This window comes from Pituophis catenifer, unplaced genomic scaffold (genome assembly GCF_029215685.1).
Source record: "Pituophis catenifer annectens isolate HBS135680 unplaced genomic scaffold, rPitCat1.0.hap2 SCAF_2, whole genome shotgun sequence".
Taxonomy (NCBI): domain Eukaryota; kingdom Metazoa; phylum Chordata; class Lepidosauria; order Squamata; family Colubridae; genus Pituophis; species Pituophis catenifer.
The window spans coordinates 263,212,746-263,233,014 of NW_027256882.1; the positions used below are offsets into that span (position 1 = coordinate 263,212,746).

Below are 20,269 nucleotides of genomic sequence, written 5' to 3' on the forward strand. Positions count from 1 at the left end.
ACTTGAAACTTCACAAAAGCACTCAAATGTTTATTTACTTGGCTGTTTATTTAATCATGCAGTTGATCATTTGTTGCCTCCTTCGTTGTTCTAATTATAGATGCTGATGGTTTTTACATTGTCATAAATAAGTGATGAAAAAATGACCAGTCAAACTGGAAAAGGCAGCAGAGTTTAATTCACCGAATACTATGTGTAGCCCCAAAAAACTAAGTGCTGAATTTCCAAAATTGAAGGGCAAATGATAACTGTTATGAGCAAATATACATGAAAATAAAATCCTTGCAGCCTTGTTCATATGCATGATGTGACTTAGTCAACTTCAGTCATGGAAAATAATACTAAACTGAAAAGACCCTTGACATATATCAGGAAAAAGTTTCTTTTCAAATCTTCTATATAAACTCCTCCCCTGCCCTGAAGACAGCATTGCTTGAACAAACAAAGAAAATAATGATTTTCATATAGTCTTTGAATCCTGGCTGTTACTCATTAATACATCCAAATGTATACTGAGACAAAAAGGAGCCATAACTCATCTACTGTTTCGGTTCACTAATCTCATTTTTCTCAATATCCTGCCCTATCCACAGGGATATCAACTCTGAAAATATTCCTAATATGATTTACAAAAAAAAAAAAAAGGGTAAAATTTGTTTAACTTTGGTCAGCAAATGTCACTTTAAATCAAAGCTTACATGCTATTCTCAGGCAAAGTGATTCAATAACTTTTCACTAGTGAAAAGTTATGGAGCAGAAAACTAATTACGAAACAAGAATCAAGCTTACTTTTATGAATTCCCTTGATTCACAAGTACCATGTATACACAATACTATTAGGCGTATTGTCTCATTTGACATTACCGGACATAGTAGAATATAGGTTTTACTAGATTTAGAAGCTTAAATAGTCCTTTTAAGAATATAAGAAAATATTACAGGTATTGGAGCAATGTTATATTTTACTGTGGAAGATTTGCCAAAATACAAGCCAGAGACTTTTAGGCAACTCAGTTAAATGTAAGAATTTGACCTTATGAGCAATGGGGAGTTTAATCTGTTATTAAACAGGATGTTGCAATCCACTTATGCTATACATGTGTAAAAGAAAAAGGCCTGTAACTATTTGAGAAATATAAGAAATTGTTATTTTCAAGAAATTGCATCTATTTTGACACTGCCAAGAACTGCAATATTAATCCTCATAAGAAGTAGATATAGGATGCATACAAGTGAATATTTATTATAACTTTTGGCCAATCAACTAAATGCAACATATCCTATATCTGAAGTGTAATACTTATATAAAATTAGCAGAATACAGTCATTTTGATTATATAAAAATGATGGGCTATAATTTTAATAGCAATATTCAAGTACTTAGTAACCTGTAATACACCAAGTTATACACAGTAAACCCTTTTCTGATGTCTTTATGATATCAAACACCAGAATCTACTATCTCAGGATCAAGGAATCTGGTCTCCCTTCAGATTTGACATTTATTTTCCCTTGAATAATAAAGGGTCATATTTATCTTCACTTACTTTTGCCAAACTTATAATTTCCTTCACCAAGGCCTATTTAAATGTGTTTCTCTCATTCATTTTAGAGAACAGATTTTCAAAGTAGCAATCTTTTAGTGGTAGAATGGCAAGGCAACAGCTGCCCATGCCTGCTATTAAATTTCTTCTAACTTTCCTGAAAAGGTTCTGATGTTTCCTTGAATACACCAGAAGAGATTTCTATTTTTTTCAGATGGGTGTTCAAAAAGATGGGTGTTCAGATACTAACATTAAAGCAAAATCTATCTTATTTGAACTTTTTATAAGAAAAATAATTTTTTAAAAGAAAAATAATTAATATTCTATAGCACTATCATAAAATTTAGCCTTTACAACCCGTTTTCTGTATTGAAGTTCTGTATTGCCAAATAATCTTGCTTGTTGGTGTTTGTAAAAGCTATTTCTCTTCACATGGACAATAAAAAGGAACTTGGCAACCATTTTAGTTCTTTGGAGGCCTATATTTGTTGTTACACAAGTTATGTGCCACAATTTCCAAACCACCAGCAAACATGGGGACATTCTACGATAAAAAATATTTTTTTCTTTTTAATTGGGATGGTCAATATGTTTCTTTTTGATTGGGATGGTCAATATGTGACTCCTTGCAGTCTCCTATTGAGATTGTGTCAGTAAAATTCAGGGCAAATTGGCTGAATTTGGAACCATGTTTTTGAATTTGGGGAGTTTAATGCATTCTATTCTATCCTGAAAAGCTACAAAATGAGCCAAAAATGTGTAAGCCATGTGTCCCAAAAAGGTCTGGAATTCTGTACCACCCATCTTGAAAGTTATCATAATAAGACTTATGTTCCACAGAGTCATTAAATCTGCGCTACTTTGTGCTCAAAAGCTCTAATCTCAGAGAGATTCGCTTATCTAATCAGGAATATCAGGGTCTATCACTCTAGAAAGCTACCACTGCCATTTGTCATCATAACTCTGTTACTATATTCATTTCTTTTAATAGCAATCCATTATAAACAGATATTTTGCAATATTTATATTTTATTGTCATATGGATAAAACATCCATAAATAAAGATTTACAGATACAGAAAGCGACAGACTAAAAAGATGCACTGAGGAATTGTTAGACAAGGGAAGTTTTAATGTTTTAGTCCATTTACCAAATTAAATATGATAAGACTGATGTCATTAATACATAGTGGGAATGGGATTATTTCTAATGTTCCAAAAGTTACACTGCATTAAGACCTACTCCCAAAGTATCATTGAAATTGGGCTAAAGAATAGTAACTGAATGCTACAGTAATTTTTAAAGTATAAAAGGTATAATCACCTGGCAGAACCAAAGTTACTTCTACGTAAGAATGCAGGAGTACCTTAAATATTAAGACAGATTAGCTCAAGACCTACATTTGCAATGTCACAAGAAATATCTCATAATATTATTAAGCAATCTTTTGAAAGACTGTAAAGGCTCTCTGTGTATATTACATTTATATGAATATACAACAATGAATCTGTTCTATTGTAAGAAAAGAGTTTATCATTTTCATTAAATGTTGACTAAATAGCCCCAATGGGAACAATAAAACTTGTGGGTGGGGTGGGGTGGGAGGAGGAGTAGGAGGAAAAAACAAGAAGAACAAGGGGAAAAAAAGAAGAACAAAAAATTTGTTGCTCATATTTGTGAGCAGAAGCTGCCTTTGGCCAGAACTCTCCTCTGCAATGTCAAATAATCTATCCATCTAATCTTAAAGGTCAGGATGCATTCTTGCTTCCCTTGTCTGTATCACCCTCAAATAATTCACACACAGTTATAAAGATAGGAAGTTAACTGATCCTTTTCCTGGCTTTTCCTGAATTATATGTAAGGACCCTAAATGTGTAACAATAGAGAAAATAATACATTCAGTACACATTTCTGTTTTGTATTATTCTTGAAGATCAAAGAAGATTGTAAAATATACTGTCTGTTATTTTATATACTACACTGCATAGACAAATAGTTATGGGTATTTTTCAAACCTGTGGATTATATACAGTGGTTTTACCAATGAAGGAAATTAAGTTTTAAACCAGGAATAAACATGATGTAATATTTATCACATAATATACTCCCCTTCACATAATTTATGAGAAATTATGATGACATAGAATCTCAGATAAAAACAGCTACATCTGAGTATATTTTGCTATCCTTCATATTACAACCTGAGAGTTTTAAGAACAATTCTTATACTTACAAAGCACGGTATTTAGTCATCTTATTAGCTTTGAAAAGATTTTTCAAGATAAACCTGAATACAACTGTGCTGCAATGCATTACTACAAGATGTAATCAATATAAAGCAAATGCTAATTTTCCTGAAGCTTTGAAATATATATCATAATCAAAATAATCACAACTATAGCAAAACATTTATGGACAGATGTAATTGTGAGTTAAGTTTACACTAAAATAAACCTATCGACTTATACCTTAGTGTGATAAAATTGCTTCTCCTGGGAGAAATCAAACCATATTTTGTCCCATCACAAGTGATTTTTTTTTCAGCTCCAAATTCCTCAGAAAAGAATTACCATATGTTCATACATACGTATATAATATAGTTCACATGTAAGATATATTAAAGACTACATACAATATACTTCTCATTCTATTAGAAAATGTAGATTAGAGGTCAAGATAATACATTCAGTAATAACCTAAAGGGCAAATATGGTAGATCTTAAAACCATACAGGCTAATACAGGAAATTTAGTGTTGATGTTATTTATGTAGGTAAGATAAAAGAAAGGTGCAATGCTTTGAATTTGATGTGGAAGAAGTGCTACAGAATCTGCAAGAATGCAAATACAATATTTATCAGCAATTTATTAAAGCAGCTGCATCGCTATACTACATTAGGAATTCATTAGCCAAAGTGACTCTGCTCTTCCTGTCAGGTCATCAAGAATATTTAGGCGCTCCCACACATTTTTCTTCTATAACTACTTCTTGACATGGGAAAGGTTTATCCTGGATGAACCTTTAGTTATGATATGGTTTCTGTATCTGTCTGATCCTAGAAACATACATGTGGCTGAAATGAGATGCAGATAGTGTTGGGTTGTATTCCAAGCACTTTTTCCTAATCGAATCTGAAGCATTAGGAGATAAATATTAATACAGATGTTGTACAATATTAATAACACTTAATTTGCAGGTTAAAACTTTTGAGCCATTCATAAACTTACAGATGGATGGCATCATAAATATTAAAACATATGTTTTGTTTTAAAAAAATATTAATACAATCCCTATGTACAATTTTTGTATTTTAAATTATTAGCAAATGTAATTAAAAAAAGATCTTATGTGTATGTGTGTGCGTTCATGCGTATATTTTAATGTATATACTGATTTTCCCATTTACTGTAAAAGGTACATGGAATACACAGACCAAATTCAAAAAATTATAATTTGTTGGATAATTATCTTGAACAAATGAAATTCAGAGAAATTTTGGTTTAAAAAAGTCTAAACATCATAGTATAATCATGTAAATACTCAATACTTACAGTTATACTGTCAAGGAGCCTGGCCATGTGTTTAATTATTTCACCATGGTGTGCTGGTTGTGTTTGCAGCAGCTTCTTAATTACTACTATACTTTCTGCTACTACTATTTCTGGTAAAATAAAAGAATAAAATATTTATCACAACCAAATAATTAGAAAATTGGTATTTATTTCCAAAATATGTTGAGACAAAATAGAATATCCTCCAATATTCAGCTTAGTAGTTTGTGGCTATCCAGCACTTCTGCAGAACAATAGGACGGTCAGTCTTATCATTATGAATAAAGTTGCTTGCTTTTACCCAAGACTGGATATTAGTTCCACAAAATCAGGCAAGATGAGTGGGGCAATATCAGCTTGATAATTTTGAGTTTATGATCCTGAGGAATCGGATATGTTTGATTTGAATGTGGATTTAAACAGGCTACAAGGACATAGAAAAAGATATTGCACTAGACACACAAAAGAAACCAGCTGATGTCTGAATAATTAAAAGGGATATACAAATAACATGACCTAGATAGCTTTCCTATATTGGGTATACAAAAGACTTGTTAAAGCTTTGAAGGATTTTGGAGAAAACTATGTTCAGACGAAATCTAAACAAGATGGAGTTGCTGCTCATCCATAGGGACCTTGGCCTCCCAGTTGTTGCTGTTGATGGGGTCATAGCCCAACGATGGAGAAGTCTGGGACTTGTGGGTTCTCTTCAAGTTAAAGCTCCTACTTCAACAGCAGGTGAAGGCTCTTGTCAGGGAGGTATTTGCCCAACTTCACTGATATACTATTCTTGGACAATCTAGTCCAGGAAACAGAAACGCCTGCTCTTGTCACATGGTTGAATTAAGGTAACTCCTACAAATGCATCTGGTATAATTGCAGAAGCTAGGTTGCTGGTAGATGGCCCTAACTAATACAGAATAACACTGATTTGTTAATTATTTAGTTGGTTGTCAGTTGGCTTTGACCCAATGCAGCTGCCCACATGGTTTTGTGCAAACCTCTGTGTGCACATGTATCACCTCTCCTGTGGGAGCTGCATTGGTTGCTGATTTGCTTCTGGGTGCAATTCAAGGTGATGGTTGTCACCTTTAAAGCCCTTCATGGTTTGGGACCAGGTTATCTGAGGGACCGTCTCTTGCCGGTCACATCTACCCAACCCACTAGAGCAGGGAGGTAAAGAATGTTGCGGGTCCCATCCCCTAGGGAGATACACCTGGTGGGATCCAGAAGAAAGGCCTTCTCCATGGTAGCTCCCTCTTTCTGGAACTTCATTCCCCCTGAGATTAGACTGGCTCCAACTCTAACATTCTTTAGCAAGGCGCTGAAGACCTGGTTCTGCCAGGAACCCAGAGTGGGATAGAGCCCATTAAATGGCTTGTGTGATATGTTGTTGCTGGGGTGGGGGTGAGGGGCTATTATTTTATTGATTTATTATTTTATTATATTCTTCTATTAGTTTTATTTTTTATATATGATGTTTTTATATTTGTGTAAGCCACTTTGAGTTGCCATGTGCAAATAGGCGGCAATATAAATTTTCTAAAATAAATAAATGAATAAATAAATTCAAATTGCCAGATATTACCAATGAAGTCCTTCAAGACAAGGTATAACATTAGGGAACACATTAGTCAAAGTGACTCCGCTCTTCCTGTCAGGTCATTAATGCACCTATTTTATGAAATGAAGTAGCTTGGATTGGACTAAGTTATATGGGGTTTTTTTGTATATTTGCACTTTATTTTTACACTGTAAGCCCAAAATCAATTGGAGACAGGTGTGCCAAAATCAAATAAATAATCAATAAAATTGTGAGACTGGTTCAGAGTAAAAATCATGTAAGTAGGCTGGCATGTAAGTAAACAAATGAATTAAATAGTGAGAAGAGATGGAAAAGATACTTAAGCATACCCACAACTTTCATTTTTCTTCTATAACTACTTCATCAAATGGAAAAGATTTATCCTGGATTCTAAGTACATTTGTGCAATGGAATTTTAGGAAAAGAGCAGCAGATGGACATAATTATTTCTGTCTATTAATTCTACTCTACAAATAAAAGTGTTCATTCATTCAGAAGACAAAATAGAATAATTAACTTACCATCCCTATTGGAGAGCAAACATACCAAGCCATTTAGGCACGTGTCAGTCACTTCTGAGATGTTGGTTGCACATCTGCCTATTGCCTGGATTGTAGCTGCAGCAAATTGCTTATCTTGGCTTTTCACATATGTCTGAAGAAAACAAGAAATTCATTATCTCATCAGTTTAAGAAAGCCATACCTCCTAAACTAGCTTCAGTGCTTAGTAACAGTTGTGGGGATAGAGGATGTGCTAGTTGTAGTTATCCAAAATATATCAGAAGGAATCAGTCTATTTTCATGTACAATAGTAATGCAGAATAACTCAATAACAAGTATTAGTCTGAGCAAAAAAATAGCTTGGTTCATATGTTGTTTCAGAAACATTTCAATCTATTAAATTAGCATAGTCTAAGGAAAGCCACACAAAGAAAAAAATACTTTGAAGGAACATAAATTATGGATACATTTGCATATATGGCCATTAACAACCACCATTGTTACTCCAAATGCTTTAATCCTAAAGTATCACAATCTTCCTTACCTACAACATTAGGAGTATTAAACATGTGTGCAAGGACAGAAGGACATGAAATTAGTTTAAATCAGAACATCAGATATGTTAAATAAAAATATAAATAATACACAAACCTGAAATTCTCTGAGAAGAGTTGATATATTGGCTTCATTTGCTAGGTTGGTTAAAATTTCAAGCTAGAAAACAAGGTAAAATGTTAAGGTAATAGAGATAAACACAATTATTTTCTATTTCTTATAAACCATTGAAAACTGTAAATATAAGATAATCTTGTCAAATTAAAAATGGAAAGATATAAGCTCCAATTTTGTTAATAGAATATTTTTCCAGAATTGGAGAAACTATATTAAAAACAATATAATTTCTATCTGTGCATCATAAAATACTTTGCACTGAAGGAACCCCTAGCTGAACTCATGCTAGGCAAGCTGAAGCTTTTACTTTGGTTATGGAAGGTTCCTAATTTAGAATAGAATAAAATAAAATTCTTTATTGGCCAAGTGTGATTGGACACACAAGGAATTTGTCTCCAATACATAAGCTCACAGTGTATATATAAATAGCAAGTAATATGTCACAATCATAAATCATAGTTCCAATAAATTTTATTTACAAAAATGTATAAAAATATTTTTGGTCTTTCAGAAGCATTATTAACATTTATTGAAAGTAAAAGGTGGCTGAGACCCAGTGCTTTGACCATGTGTCTACCTACCAAAACAAACGCAAAAGTTAAAGTGGGTTAATATTTAATCCAGGATGACTAGGAAAAAAATAAGACTCCAATAGTAGCATCCAAGCAACAAAATTACTGTGGCTCTTTCTTTCTAGATTTTCAGAAGAATTTAGAAACCTTTCATTTGTGAAGATCTTACAAATTGGTCTTGAGTACAAATAGATCTGTACTCAACTCTCCCGTTTCTCCACTGTCTTGAGGGTAACATCTCAAGTGATGATACCACTGTCTAATACTTGCTAGTGATTCAGCTGTTTCATCCATCCTTGATGTGTTGCCCTGCAGGTTATTAGGAATAGGATGCTTCTTCCATCTCTTTTGATCAAATAAACCCTTAGTTATTGATCTGGTGATATTAGTCACTTGAGAAAGTTTATGTTGCCCTGAGGCTAGGCTGGGAAATATTTGGATAGATAAACTACCCATATCTCCAACCAATAAGTACAATGAGAAGCTTTCTGTCCAAAGCATTTTCTCTGCATTACTGGTCAAGAACATTTGTTCCTTGCTCAGCAGAGTTCCAATTCATCACTAATGCTATAATTAGACTTCCTAAATCATCCTCCTGGAAAAAAGTGAAACCTCAACTTAATAATCTGCTATTTGGTGTACAACATACCAAAACTTTGTTTGGACTTAACTTCCTACCCCATCCCTGCGATAATGTGCGTGCTTGTTGTTTCTGAAGTCTGCATAGACTGTAGCCATTTTTGCATGTGCATTAACATTTTCCTTTTAGACATTTACAAGTCTCCTTTGTCCCAACCCAGAAAAAGGGAGGTGCTTGAGCTCTCCAGTGCTGTATTCTTCTTGAATGCAGAGCAGAGAAAAAAGAGGTCTTGAATGAAGTGGTTGCTTTGCATAACTTCAGTGTATATATCATCTCCTCCATGCTGTTTTCTTAATATGCTTTTTCCTTAATCACCTCTTCCTGGCAGGATGTCAGGTTCTGCTTTCAGTGTCCTATTCTCCCTCTTACCCTGTTCTGCAGAATCCACTTGGAGTGAGTCACTTGGGTGGCTTCTCAGTGTGTTCTTCTTGGAGATTGATGAAAGACTAAATAGAAGAGTCTTGAACTGATTTATTTTGGTAGTAAAAATATCGCATAAATATTCAATGAAATGTTGAATGGAAATTTAGACATGTCTGTAACAGATCTATGAAAAGCAACATGTCTGTAAGATGAATTGCTTCTGCTGTAAATCTCAGTAACTAGATTCACATATAAGAAACATATTTATGTTTAAAGAATACTATAGGGTTAGAATATACTTATTAGCAAAATACTTATAACAAGCATACCTTTAATGTCTTGATCATAGTTGGATCAGTCGATCTAACATAGAAACTCTTCAAGTAAGGCTCAAACAGCCCCTGGATGGGAAAAAAAACAGAACCAAAAATAAATGTCAACAAATATGAAGATCAAAATGAAGTATTTTGAACATATAAAGCCAATATGTCAAACCTTGCGCTGGATCGACATTGTTGCTATATTCTGGAGAACAATATACTGTACTTCCCTAAAAATGAATGGAATATGATTAATGTCTTAATTATTTCTCCATGAGAACTATGCAATGAAAAAAAATAAACTGAATATAAAATGATAAGACAATGCTTTTATATAGAAAGATTAGTAAGGTACTTACATATATATTTTATACAACTGAATTTAACAAATATTATTTACATAGAAACTCATATTATGAGTATCATCATAAGTGTATGCAGAGATGCAGGGGTTAGTTATATCCACAATTAACACAAATTTTATTAGAAGATGAAAGCCATACTGAAATGTCTAAAGTCTCATTGATAGAACAGTAATTTTATTCAATATTACTGAAAATATTTCAATAGACTCCTGAGCTTCTATGTGAAATCCCTGATTAAACCTAGATTCTCAAATTAAATTTAAAGATTACCTTGTTTGATTTCATTTTAATATGCATCAGTAAGGAGAGCACAATATTGTTCAGTGACTTTTTTGGTTTGGTAGAACAGAGTTCTCCAAACGTTTCGGCTTGTGGACCGACGGGGTGGGGGGGAGGGGGAGAAAGGGATGGTTCAGCATAAGCACTGGGCAAATGCACATGTGCAACTCCATTTGTGGGAATACTGGGCACATGCGCCCGCTATGTCTGTGGCACGGTTCCAAAAGGCTCAAGGCCAGGTAGGGGTTACAGTCCGGGGATTAGGGACCCCGTGGTAGAATGTATGAACCAACCCCACAAAAGAAACTAATACAACTCTAATGAATACCTTTCTAGATCATGCTAAGCCAAAAAATTTTTTAAAAATATTATAGCTCAGTTTTGTTTCATCTGAATCGGATATGTAGTTGTAACAATTTCTGGGACTCAAGCAAATTTATACTTATTGTGCTGCTATTATATTATTATTATCTATATTAATTCCTCTAAAAGTTTGGTAAAATCATTCATTCAGAATATATTGGTACTCAAATATTGTATATGTTTACTTTATCTCCTTATAATTGATAAGCTACTACATATCTGATCTAACATTTGAAAATTATAAATACTCCACAGCTGGGATGATCAATAAATTTGATTTACCTGTTACTCCGTAGTAAACGCACTAGGGACTTAGCAACTATACCAGCTTCAGAGTTGGGTGCCACATGCCAATAAAGTTGTGCAACTGCCATCACCACCTTTAAAAAAATAGCCATTATTTACTAGTGATTAGATTCATCTATAGAATATGTTAATTCCCTTGGTATCTTGAAAGAACATTTGTTATTTTTCTTTTTAAACTATGTTTTATGTGTTAGATTAATTAATCCTTATCATCTAATTCACCAACTACAACTGTGGCTGGTTTACGTAAGATTGAAACAAAAATACAGAAAAGTAGAGAGAATTAAAGAAACAGAAAATAACACAATTAAGGCTGATCACAGTCATAACCTCAATTGTTATCAGATTTGGCTTATCCAATACTGAGACCCAATGCCTGAGGGAAGAGATTTCAGGACCAGCAGGATTGGGGCTGAGTGTTGGGGGATATGCTATTCCATAGAACAGGCATTAGAACACAGATGCCTCCTGGATACCATCAAATGGCATTGTTTCACAGAGACCCTGAAGCATGCTGTTAGACCATGTTGAATGGGCAAAAACATCCAGAAGGAAGTCTCTAAAATAACCAGTCTCAGGTACTATGAAGGACTTTACAGGTGATAACCAGCACTTAAATTATTCAGATTATATTTACTGGTAAGAAAAATTATCTCCAAATGCTTTATTTACACAATTCCAGTATTTTGCAGGAAAAATAATCTTTCCCCAGGGGCTACTTGCTTCATTAAAGCAAAGTTTGCAATACAACAATCAATGAAAGCTCATGGGGAAATGAGTATCTCTCATTCCCCATATTCATCAAACAGATTTACAAGTAGTCCTCAATGTTTTGAAGGTCTGACAGTCTAGAATTGGCCTATAAAGCACTTCCAGTCATCGCCAACATTGCACAAACTCCCTCATGTTCATTGATCTCAGTGCCTGGCAACCTGTTTGTATTTACAACCGGTTGTGAAGTGCCCTATGAACATGTGATCATTATTTACAATTTGCTATGTTGGCTTCTCCAAAAGTCAATGGGAAAGGCAGTAGGAAAGGATTGCCTGTTGTCTCAGGGGTCTGGCTGAAAGAGTCGCCTCCCTAGGAAAGCTGAAGGATTTCGGGTCTGTTTCTGCACCATGCTAAAGAAGTATGGAGGGGAGCTTAATTACTTCATCAGGTAGCTCTTCAGACAGCTCCCTGAGAGAGATGAAGATGAAATCCAAGCAGAGGGCAATGAGTCAGCATGGTAAGGAGCATGGGGTGCCTCAGGTGGGTGGATAAGTACACAGGAGACCTGGCGCAGTCTATGTACAAGTGTCTCTCCACTCAGTACTTGGATTTTGGAAAGAAAGATTTTCAGCTCCTGAGTGGAGCTTCCCAGGATCTCCCCTATTCCCTGAGACACCCAGTATATTTCTTACTTGGGACTCTATCCACTTAACGATCTACCTAATCACTTAACAAGAACCGGAAGTGGCTGGATTGTGATTGTTGAGTGAAGCAATCAGATGGGCAGTCACATGATGTCTTGTTTAACAACCATTTCATTTAACAATCAAGAGCCAGTTGTGGTCATAAATTGAGGGCCACGGGTACAGAAATAAAATAAGATCTTTGAGATATGCTCTCTTTGGTTACTAGATACTGAAATTTAAAATAGGAATCTTTGTGTTCCAGTAAACAAATTAGCTGACATTATAGGGATGAGATAAATCCAGAGATTATGTGCTTTAAATATTACATTTCTTTTCAAAAAAGGCTTTAAGCAATAAACTATTGTTTCATGCTAACAAAAATATACAGTTCATGCTGCTGTAATGTTTTATAGCTCCTAATATACTTGAAAGATATCAATTCCTCAAAAGAAAGTATATGGCTGGACTAGATGAACACTCAATGTCTAACCCAAGAAACATGAAAAGAAATGTACCACATTTATCATTTTAAAAAATCTTAATCCAAATGGATTTTGAAGGAAAAAAACTCTTATTCAAGGAAAAGTTAAAGCAGACACAGCATTTGTAGCATATGATGTTCCACATCCACAGTATTTTCATGAAAACACATCAGGATTGAGAATTTATAATAAAATGTATTTATACCATCATCTTTTTCATCTTCTTAGTTTGGTGTTTATCTTTTTATTTGTCCACCACAAGAAACATTCTGTCTATTCAGTGTTGTATATTCACAAAATTATATACAATACCCTTCCCACCAATTAGGTCTAATATTCATGATCCCAATGATGGATTTGCTTTAAAAACTTAGTAAAACAGTGAAGTAGAAAAACAGATGAATCCTAAAAAGAAGCCCATTTATAATAAAGTGACAGCTCCTCCATTCAATGTCATAAATGGATTGATTTTTAAATACCATAGGTTCACAACATTATTCTATTCCCTTAGGGAGATCTCAAAATTGAACAGCAATTCTAATTTGTTTAATTTGTAAATTTGTTTCTGCCTATCCTGAGAAAACTAATTAAAAGCCAAAATTATTATGGCCATGTACAAAAACTTAATACACCTTGCCCTTTAGTGACAACTAAAAAAAATCAACAGGTTTGCTTTAAGAAAATCCGCCCCAAAAAGAAAAATAAATAAATCCTTCAAACGTTTTTTTCCATTGTTAGGGCAATTGCATAGAGGAGATTCTAAATTGGGTTTTGTAAAAAACTAACACATTGTATAGATCCTTTTTATTAATTGTTAAGCCTGCATATCAGAGCTGTGGAAGTGAATTTATATAATCAAAGTTGCTCTCCCAGAGTTTTCCAAACAGTCCACAAAAAGCCAAAGAGCTGAACAGCCGAAAACAGAATGTGGCTTAGGAAGCATTATCTCAAAGAATCAACTAGGCCCATATTTGCAGGGGAAGGAGTGTTTTTAGCTGATCTACAGAAATTCCACCTCACTACAGAATGGCTCATGCTAGTCACTTACTCAACAAGGACTCTTAATAAGACATTGTTAGACGTTCAAGACAACCACTGAGAAAAAAGTAAAGCGAAGACAACTTCTACCAACACTAATACACATGCTTAACTTTAAATCCATTGGCTAAATGAAAAAAAAGTGAATTAAAATAGCCATACAGCAGCATTCCGGCTTTGTAATAAAGGCTTTGTATTTCTTATCAGTAATCTGTGGTCTGGATCCATAGAATAGGGCTTGTTCACTGTTGGATCTTTATCCTGCTGCTCATCAGATTCATAGAAATTCTTTTCACTGTATTCTTCCAGAGCACCATCCTATAAAGGGAAATAACGCTCATTATTTTACTTTTAATTTTTAAATAACATCCAAATTATAAATATGGTATACCTTCTAAATTTTTCCAACACAGTGATTTCAAATCATAGTTTAAATATATCAAGGATTTTTTTTCCAATTTAAAAGAAAAGGGATATATTTGTTCTTTGGATCTTTGACATTTAATTGGAAAAATGTCTATGTCTGGTATGTCTATAAATGAATATTATGACACCCCCCCAAAAAAATCAAAGCACAAAATTCTAATTAGTAGGATATATAGTGTGAAAATACAATTTAAATAATACAGTAAATATGATGTTTTTAATCATAAGCCATCTATGCCAATTTGTTCTTATAACATAATTAAAGCATGTTCCAAGATGGAAATTTCTTGAATCCAGCTTGCATTCCATGAAGAAAAGAATTGTTCTCTGGTTATTTGTAGGTATATGGCATTACAAAAAATAAACCTACTTATTTACCTACCAATCTCTAAGTAGATAGGTAGGTAGGTAGGTAGGTAGGTAGGTAGGTAGGTTGGTTGGTTGGTTGGTTGACAGAGTTGGAAGGTACCTTGTGGGTGATCTAGTCCAATCCCCTGCCCAAGCAGACCCTACACTATTTCTGACAGATGGCAGTCCAGTCTCTTCTTGAAAGCTTCCAGTGATGAAGCTCCCACAACTTCTGAAGGCAACCTGTTCCATTGGTTGATTGCTCTGTCAGAAAATTTATCCTTATTTCCAGGTTAAATCTCTCATTATTCAGTTTCCATCCATTATTCCTTGTCTGGCCTTCAGGTGCTTTGGAAAATAGCTTGACCCGCTCCTCTCTGTGACAGCCCCTCAAATATTGGAATACTGCTATCATGTCTAAAAGTTAATTAAGTCTTTCACCATTTCCAACTATAATTTATGGTGATCACAACTATAAATAATTATTTCATATGTGGATATATCATATTTTGATTTTCAATCCTTTCCTAATGATCATAATGGAATTTGCTTTATAACTATCACATGCTGACTCAATATCCTCACTGAGCTTTCTTATATGATCCCAAGATCCTTTTTCTGATTAGTGGATTATGAATCCGAAGTCTCCTCAATTGCAATCAAACCTCTGAGGGCCACTGAAGATGTTATGAATTAAGGCTGCTTATGTTGCTTTAGTTATTTTCACAATTTTTCATTTACTCATTTGAAGCTGCCAGACAAGATCAGAAGATCTTAACAGAAGTGTAAAGTTACTGCAGTTCCAAATGGAATACGTTCCAGTTTGGGGGAAACGAAATGAAATAAGAAAACCTAGAGTAGTTTTTAACTCATGCAACTGAGGACAGATATTTCAAAACATTTTCTTGGTCTAACTAAATCAATAAACTAACTGTGAGATTACTGTAGCCAGAGGGAATATTAGGGAAGCTAACAGATGAGCTTTAAGAAAACATCACCTCTTATTTTTCTTTCCACAGTAACCACCTTCTTTCACGAATCTTGGAAATAGGTCTGCAAGGTGATGTGATAGTTTGTAAGGAAGTTTCATGCTGAGCCAATCTGTGTAGAATTCTTATAAAGAAGCTAGAGATAGTCATTTGCCTATTGAGCAGGAAGATAGAGAGGGGAAAAATATATCTGTCTGTCTGTCTGTCTGTCAGTCAGTCAGTCAGTTAAATAATCATAGGATGGAAGGGACTCCGAAAAGGAATCCTCACAGACTATCCCAGATAAATGGTTGATAGCCTTTGTTTGAAAACTTCCAGTACTGGAGCATCCTGTACAGAGTAAGGAAGATGATCTTGATGGAAACATGCAAAAATCATTATCTAGGCAAAGGACAAACATGTTTAAGCCCTGAGAAAAAAGGTAATATTCCAAAGGGCTCATGCAGAAGACTAATTCACTGGGATATGGGGAAAGGGGAAGACAGGTACAGCACAGATACTATATATTATAGTCAATCTCAATAAGAGTAGTTCTAGCCTTCCCATGGAACTGATTTCCTAGTCAATTTTGCCTAGTAGAATTGACACATCCACAACTCTAGGAGGTAATTTCACTGCTTGATAGTTCTCACAAACATGAAATTCCTACTTATATCAAGTTTGGATCACTTCTATGAAATTTCCATCTATAGAGCCTTGTCCTGTCCTTGAAGACTACAGAGAAATTAATCCACACCTTTTTTTCTGTTATAGCCCTCCAAGTACTGGAAGACTGCTTAACTTAACTTGTCTTTCCTTTTCTTTAGACTAGGCATACCCTTGTTCTTTTTATCATACATCATAAGATTTAGTTTCTCAGCTGTTTGCTAACAGTGTTGGTGGTACCAACAAGTCTGAGAGGGGTACTTATTTGTTTAAGATTTTTTTAAAAATTACTGAGGTCTCTATTTTTCCCCAATGTACACTCAATGAATTGGAAATGAGCTGGAACAAAGCATTTATTCCAAGCCAATGCAGATCAAGCTACTTCAGAGATCAGGATCTAGCCTCAAAACAGAGTAGGCAATAAATCTATAGCTTTAATTCCACTTCAGTAAACAATCTTCTAAGTAATCTTTAAAGTATAATATTTATTCTTGAATGTTCAGTAAAAAGCTGTTTCAACAAATTTACTTACATTAAGCAATTTTCATTTTAGAGGACAAAAAATAAGAATATTTCTATACCATCACAGATTCTAATGTCAGAATAATATTCATTTTCTTGTCACAGTAAAAATTAAAGGACATTTAACAAAATTAAGAAATGCTTTGGATTTTCCCCCTTATTTGTTAGATCTCTTTAGCAGCTGAAGCAAAGTAATTCAAAATTATTAATCTACAGGGAGATACACATTTAACTTGGGAAGGAAGATGAGGAAATCTGTTGAAAAGAAAGGTAAATTCAGGAAATAAATATGCAAATATGCATTTTAACATTCTTGAATGTATTAATCTGAAAGGTTTAATTTCCATTTTCCTGCATCAGCTTTTTTTTATAAAATGTCATGCCCTATAAATATGCTGTTATTTTCTATAGTCAAGTACCCCCTTAACAAATCTTCTCATTAATATGTAAATTTAAAGTCAATCGGTCTTCTCCCTGACAGCACCATGAATTCCTAGTGCACTGTATAATCGATTTTGACTTGGCAACCACTATTTATCAAAGATGTCAGTTAGAAAAATTATGGAAAATGCAGTACAATTGATATGACTGCAATATACTTTGTCAACATTTAATTGTTCCTCAAATCATACATTTACATATAAACAGACTAAATACTGATCTATAATGATGCAGATAAACTAAATTAAAAATCTGTTTTACTACATAAGAAGCTTGTTATATGCTTATTCAAAAAAGTACTAGAAGAAAACATGGGGACCTGCTGATTGTTAGATTTCAGATATTTTCTTCTGCTATTTCAGCAACTAAATGAGAAATCTGTTTATTTATTTGATTTAGGCAGCAGTATCCAGATGGATGGATGGATGGCTTCCTTTCCCCCTCCAATGCCATTCCAAAAAGCCTTAAAACTTGGTTGAGACCCCTATCAGATATGTGTGTATATGTCGATGATGTTGGCCAGTCTTACCATTTTGTTCTTTATTTTTCTTTATAACTGTATTTATCTTGTACTTTCTACAAATTTGGTTTTATTGTGGGTCATCCAGAGTCAATCTAGAGTTAGGCAGTGAATGCTGCTATTTCTTATATATATATTTATAAGAATAGGAATTTATCATTTATTTACTAATGACTTTTTCTTGTCATTCTAAGACACAGTATATTGCATTATGTCTATACTATCTAGCCTCAAGTAAACAATAGTTTATCTAAAAGATTGCAAATTGAATGATGCCTTGATAATATATCTATGAATGACCAGCTGCTGATATTTCATATTTAAAAACCTGAAATATCTTCCCATAAATGTGGAAGCAAAAATTTAAATGAGCTGAACTCATAAATTACCTGAGCTCATAAAAATGTATGGAAATTAAAGATGTTTAGTTTCCAATAGTCACTAAAATCTAACACTGGCTCATATCAACAGGATTAGAATTAGAAGAGAACTAGAAATACTAACTCATGAAGACAAATATGAGAAGCACTATTGAAATTACTAGGATGATCTTATTAATTGGCACTAGAAAATTACAACTTTTTAAAAGTTAGAAAATTTAAAAGAAAAGATTACAACTGTGTATATAAAAAAGCTATATACCTGAGCAGAAATTCAGGAATTACAACATGGAAATTTGAAAGTACCTGTGTAAGAATAAAAGAAAAGAGAAAACAAAAGTGATACTATCACAGTTTTTAATAAACCGCCTTGCCAAGCAAGAGACATGGTTGAAGATTTTCGGCATCAGATGACCAGACTTTCAAAGAGGCATGCAATAGGGTAATGGGAGATCTCAATTATCCTGACATCTACTGGGAATCTAACTCAGCCAAGAGTCAGAGGTCCAACAAATTCTTGTCCTCTCTTACTGACAACTTCATTTATTAGAAGATGGAAAAAAAATCAAGGAGAATAGGTTAAAAAACTGAAAGGGACTGGTACCTTGGGGAAAGTGATTGTGTTATCTTTGGATTTGTGATATACAAAGGAGGAAGAACTGAGAAAAATCAAATCTGTATACTGGTCTGAAACAATTAGAATGTGATTGTAATCCTTGACTAGATGGAAAAATTCATGAAGACTGGAGAATAACAAATATTACCTCCATCTACAAAAAGGAGAAGAAACTATAGATTTATCAGTTTGACATATATAATAGGCAAGGTCCTCAGATTATTAAACTGTATTCTTTAAGCATTTGGATATGCAGGTGACAATTAATAAGAGTTACATGGCTCGTTGCAGATATACGGTTAATAGTTTGGTAGAGCAGGGGAATGATTTAATTATCTAGTGCTGGACATCAACAAAATTTTAGACAAACTCTCTCATAATAATCTGCTTTATGAAAAGATATAAAATGAACTATGGGCCAGACAATATCACTGTTAAACAAACTCAGAACTAGCTGAATAACCACATCAAAGAGTGCTTGTTAATGGCTCCATTTCAATTTCCTAAATGGAAGTTTTAAGTGGAGTGCCAGAAAGCTCTGTTCAGGGCCTTGTGCTGCTCAGCATTTTAATCAATGACTTGCATGAGTAAGTTGAGGGGTCACTTATCAAGTCAAAATATGACACAAAGCTAGGAGGGGTGGCTAATAAGTTAGAGCAGAGAGAGAAGATTTTAAAAGCCAGAGACAGGCCTGAGCAGTAATGAATAGAATGGAATTTTAATAGGGAGACATGTCAAGTTCTGCATCTGGGGAAAAAATGAAAGGGAGAAGTATAGAATGGGTGTGAACCCAGCAAGAGTACATATAACGAAAGATGGGTGATTGCCAGCCCTCCTGTGTAAACCATGATGAAGTAATTCTACTTTATTAGAATAGAAGTAGGCTACATTAACAAAATATTGCAACTCTGAAGGTACAAACTTCCCACTGTCATTTTTAACTGCCTGAACTGTTAGGGTGTCCCTAAGTTTCTTCCTCTAACTATTTGGAGGCTCTCTTTTGGCTGCTTCCTAGGCAACATCTCTTCCCCTCATCCTCCAAGGACATTAACACATTCCATTACAGTCGCCTTGTCAATCACAGGTTCAATATGAGCCAACAATGATACAATTGCTATAGAGGCAAATACAATCATGGTGAACTATAATAAGTGCATAGATCAGCCTTTCCCACTCTCTCGGAGGCCCTCCAAAGGCCTGAAACGGCCCATTTCCCAACTCCCGGTGGGGTAGGAAGTGACATTTTTTGCTGTCCCCAGCCTCCAGAGCCTCTCTAGGAGTCTCTAGCCTCTCTAGGAGTCTCTGGAGGCTGGGGACAGCAAAAAAGTCACTTCCTGTCTCACCGGGAGTCGGGAAATGGGCCCTTTCAGCCTCTGTAGGGCCTCCAAGGGAGTGGGAAAA

At 34.4% G+C, this 20,269-nt stretch overlaps 1 protein-coding gene across 3 annotated transcripts in view; it reads right to left on the bottom strand.

The window, feature by feature from the left end:
• Positions 1-20,269, bottom strand: part of AP3B1 (adaptor related protein complex 3 subunit beta 1) — a 164,253-nt gene that overhangs the window by 89,485 nt on the left and 54,499 nt on the right. For all 3 annotated transcript variants that reach the window (XM_070938829.1, XM_070938830.1, XM_070938831.1), the window contains exons 8-14: positions 14,144-14,299; positions 11,038-11,135; positions 9,924-9,978; positions 9,758-9,829; positions 7,833-7,895; positions 7,202-7,334; positions 5,096-5,205 (exon numbers count right to left, since the gene is read on the bottom strand). In XM_070938829.1, the coding sequence (XP_070794930.1) occupies positions 5,096-5,205; positions 7,202-7,334; positions 7,833-7,895; positions 9,758-9,829; positions 9,924-9,978; positions 11,038-11,135; positions 14,144-14,299 (687 nt within the window). The remainder of the gene's footprint in view (positions 1-5,095; positions 5,206-7,201; positions 7,335-7,832; positions 7,896-9,757; positions 9,830-9,923; positions 9,979-11,037; positions 11,136-14,143; positions 14,300-20,269) is intronic.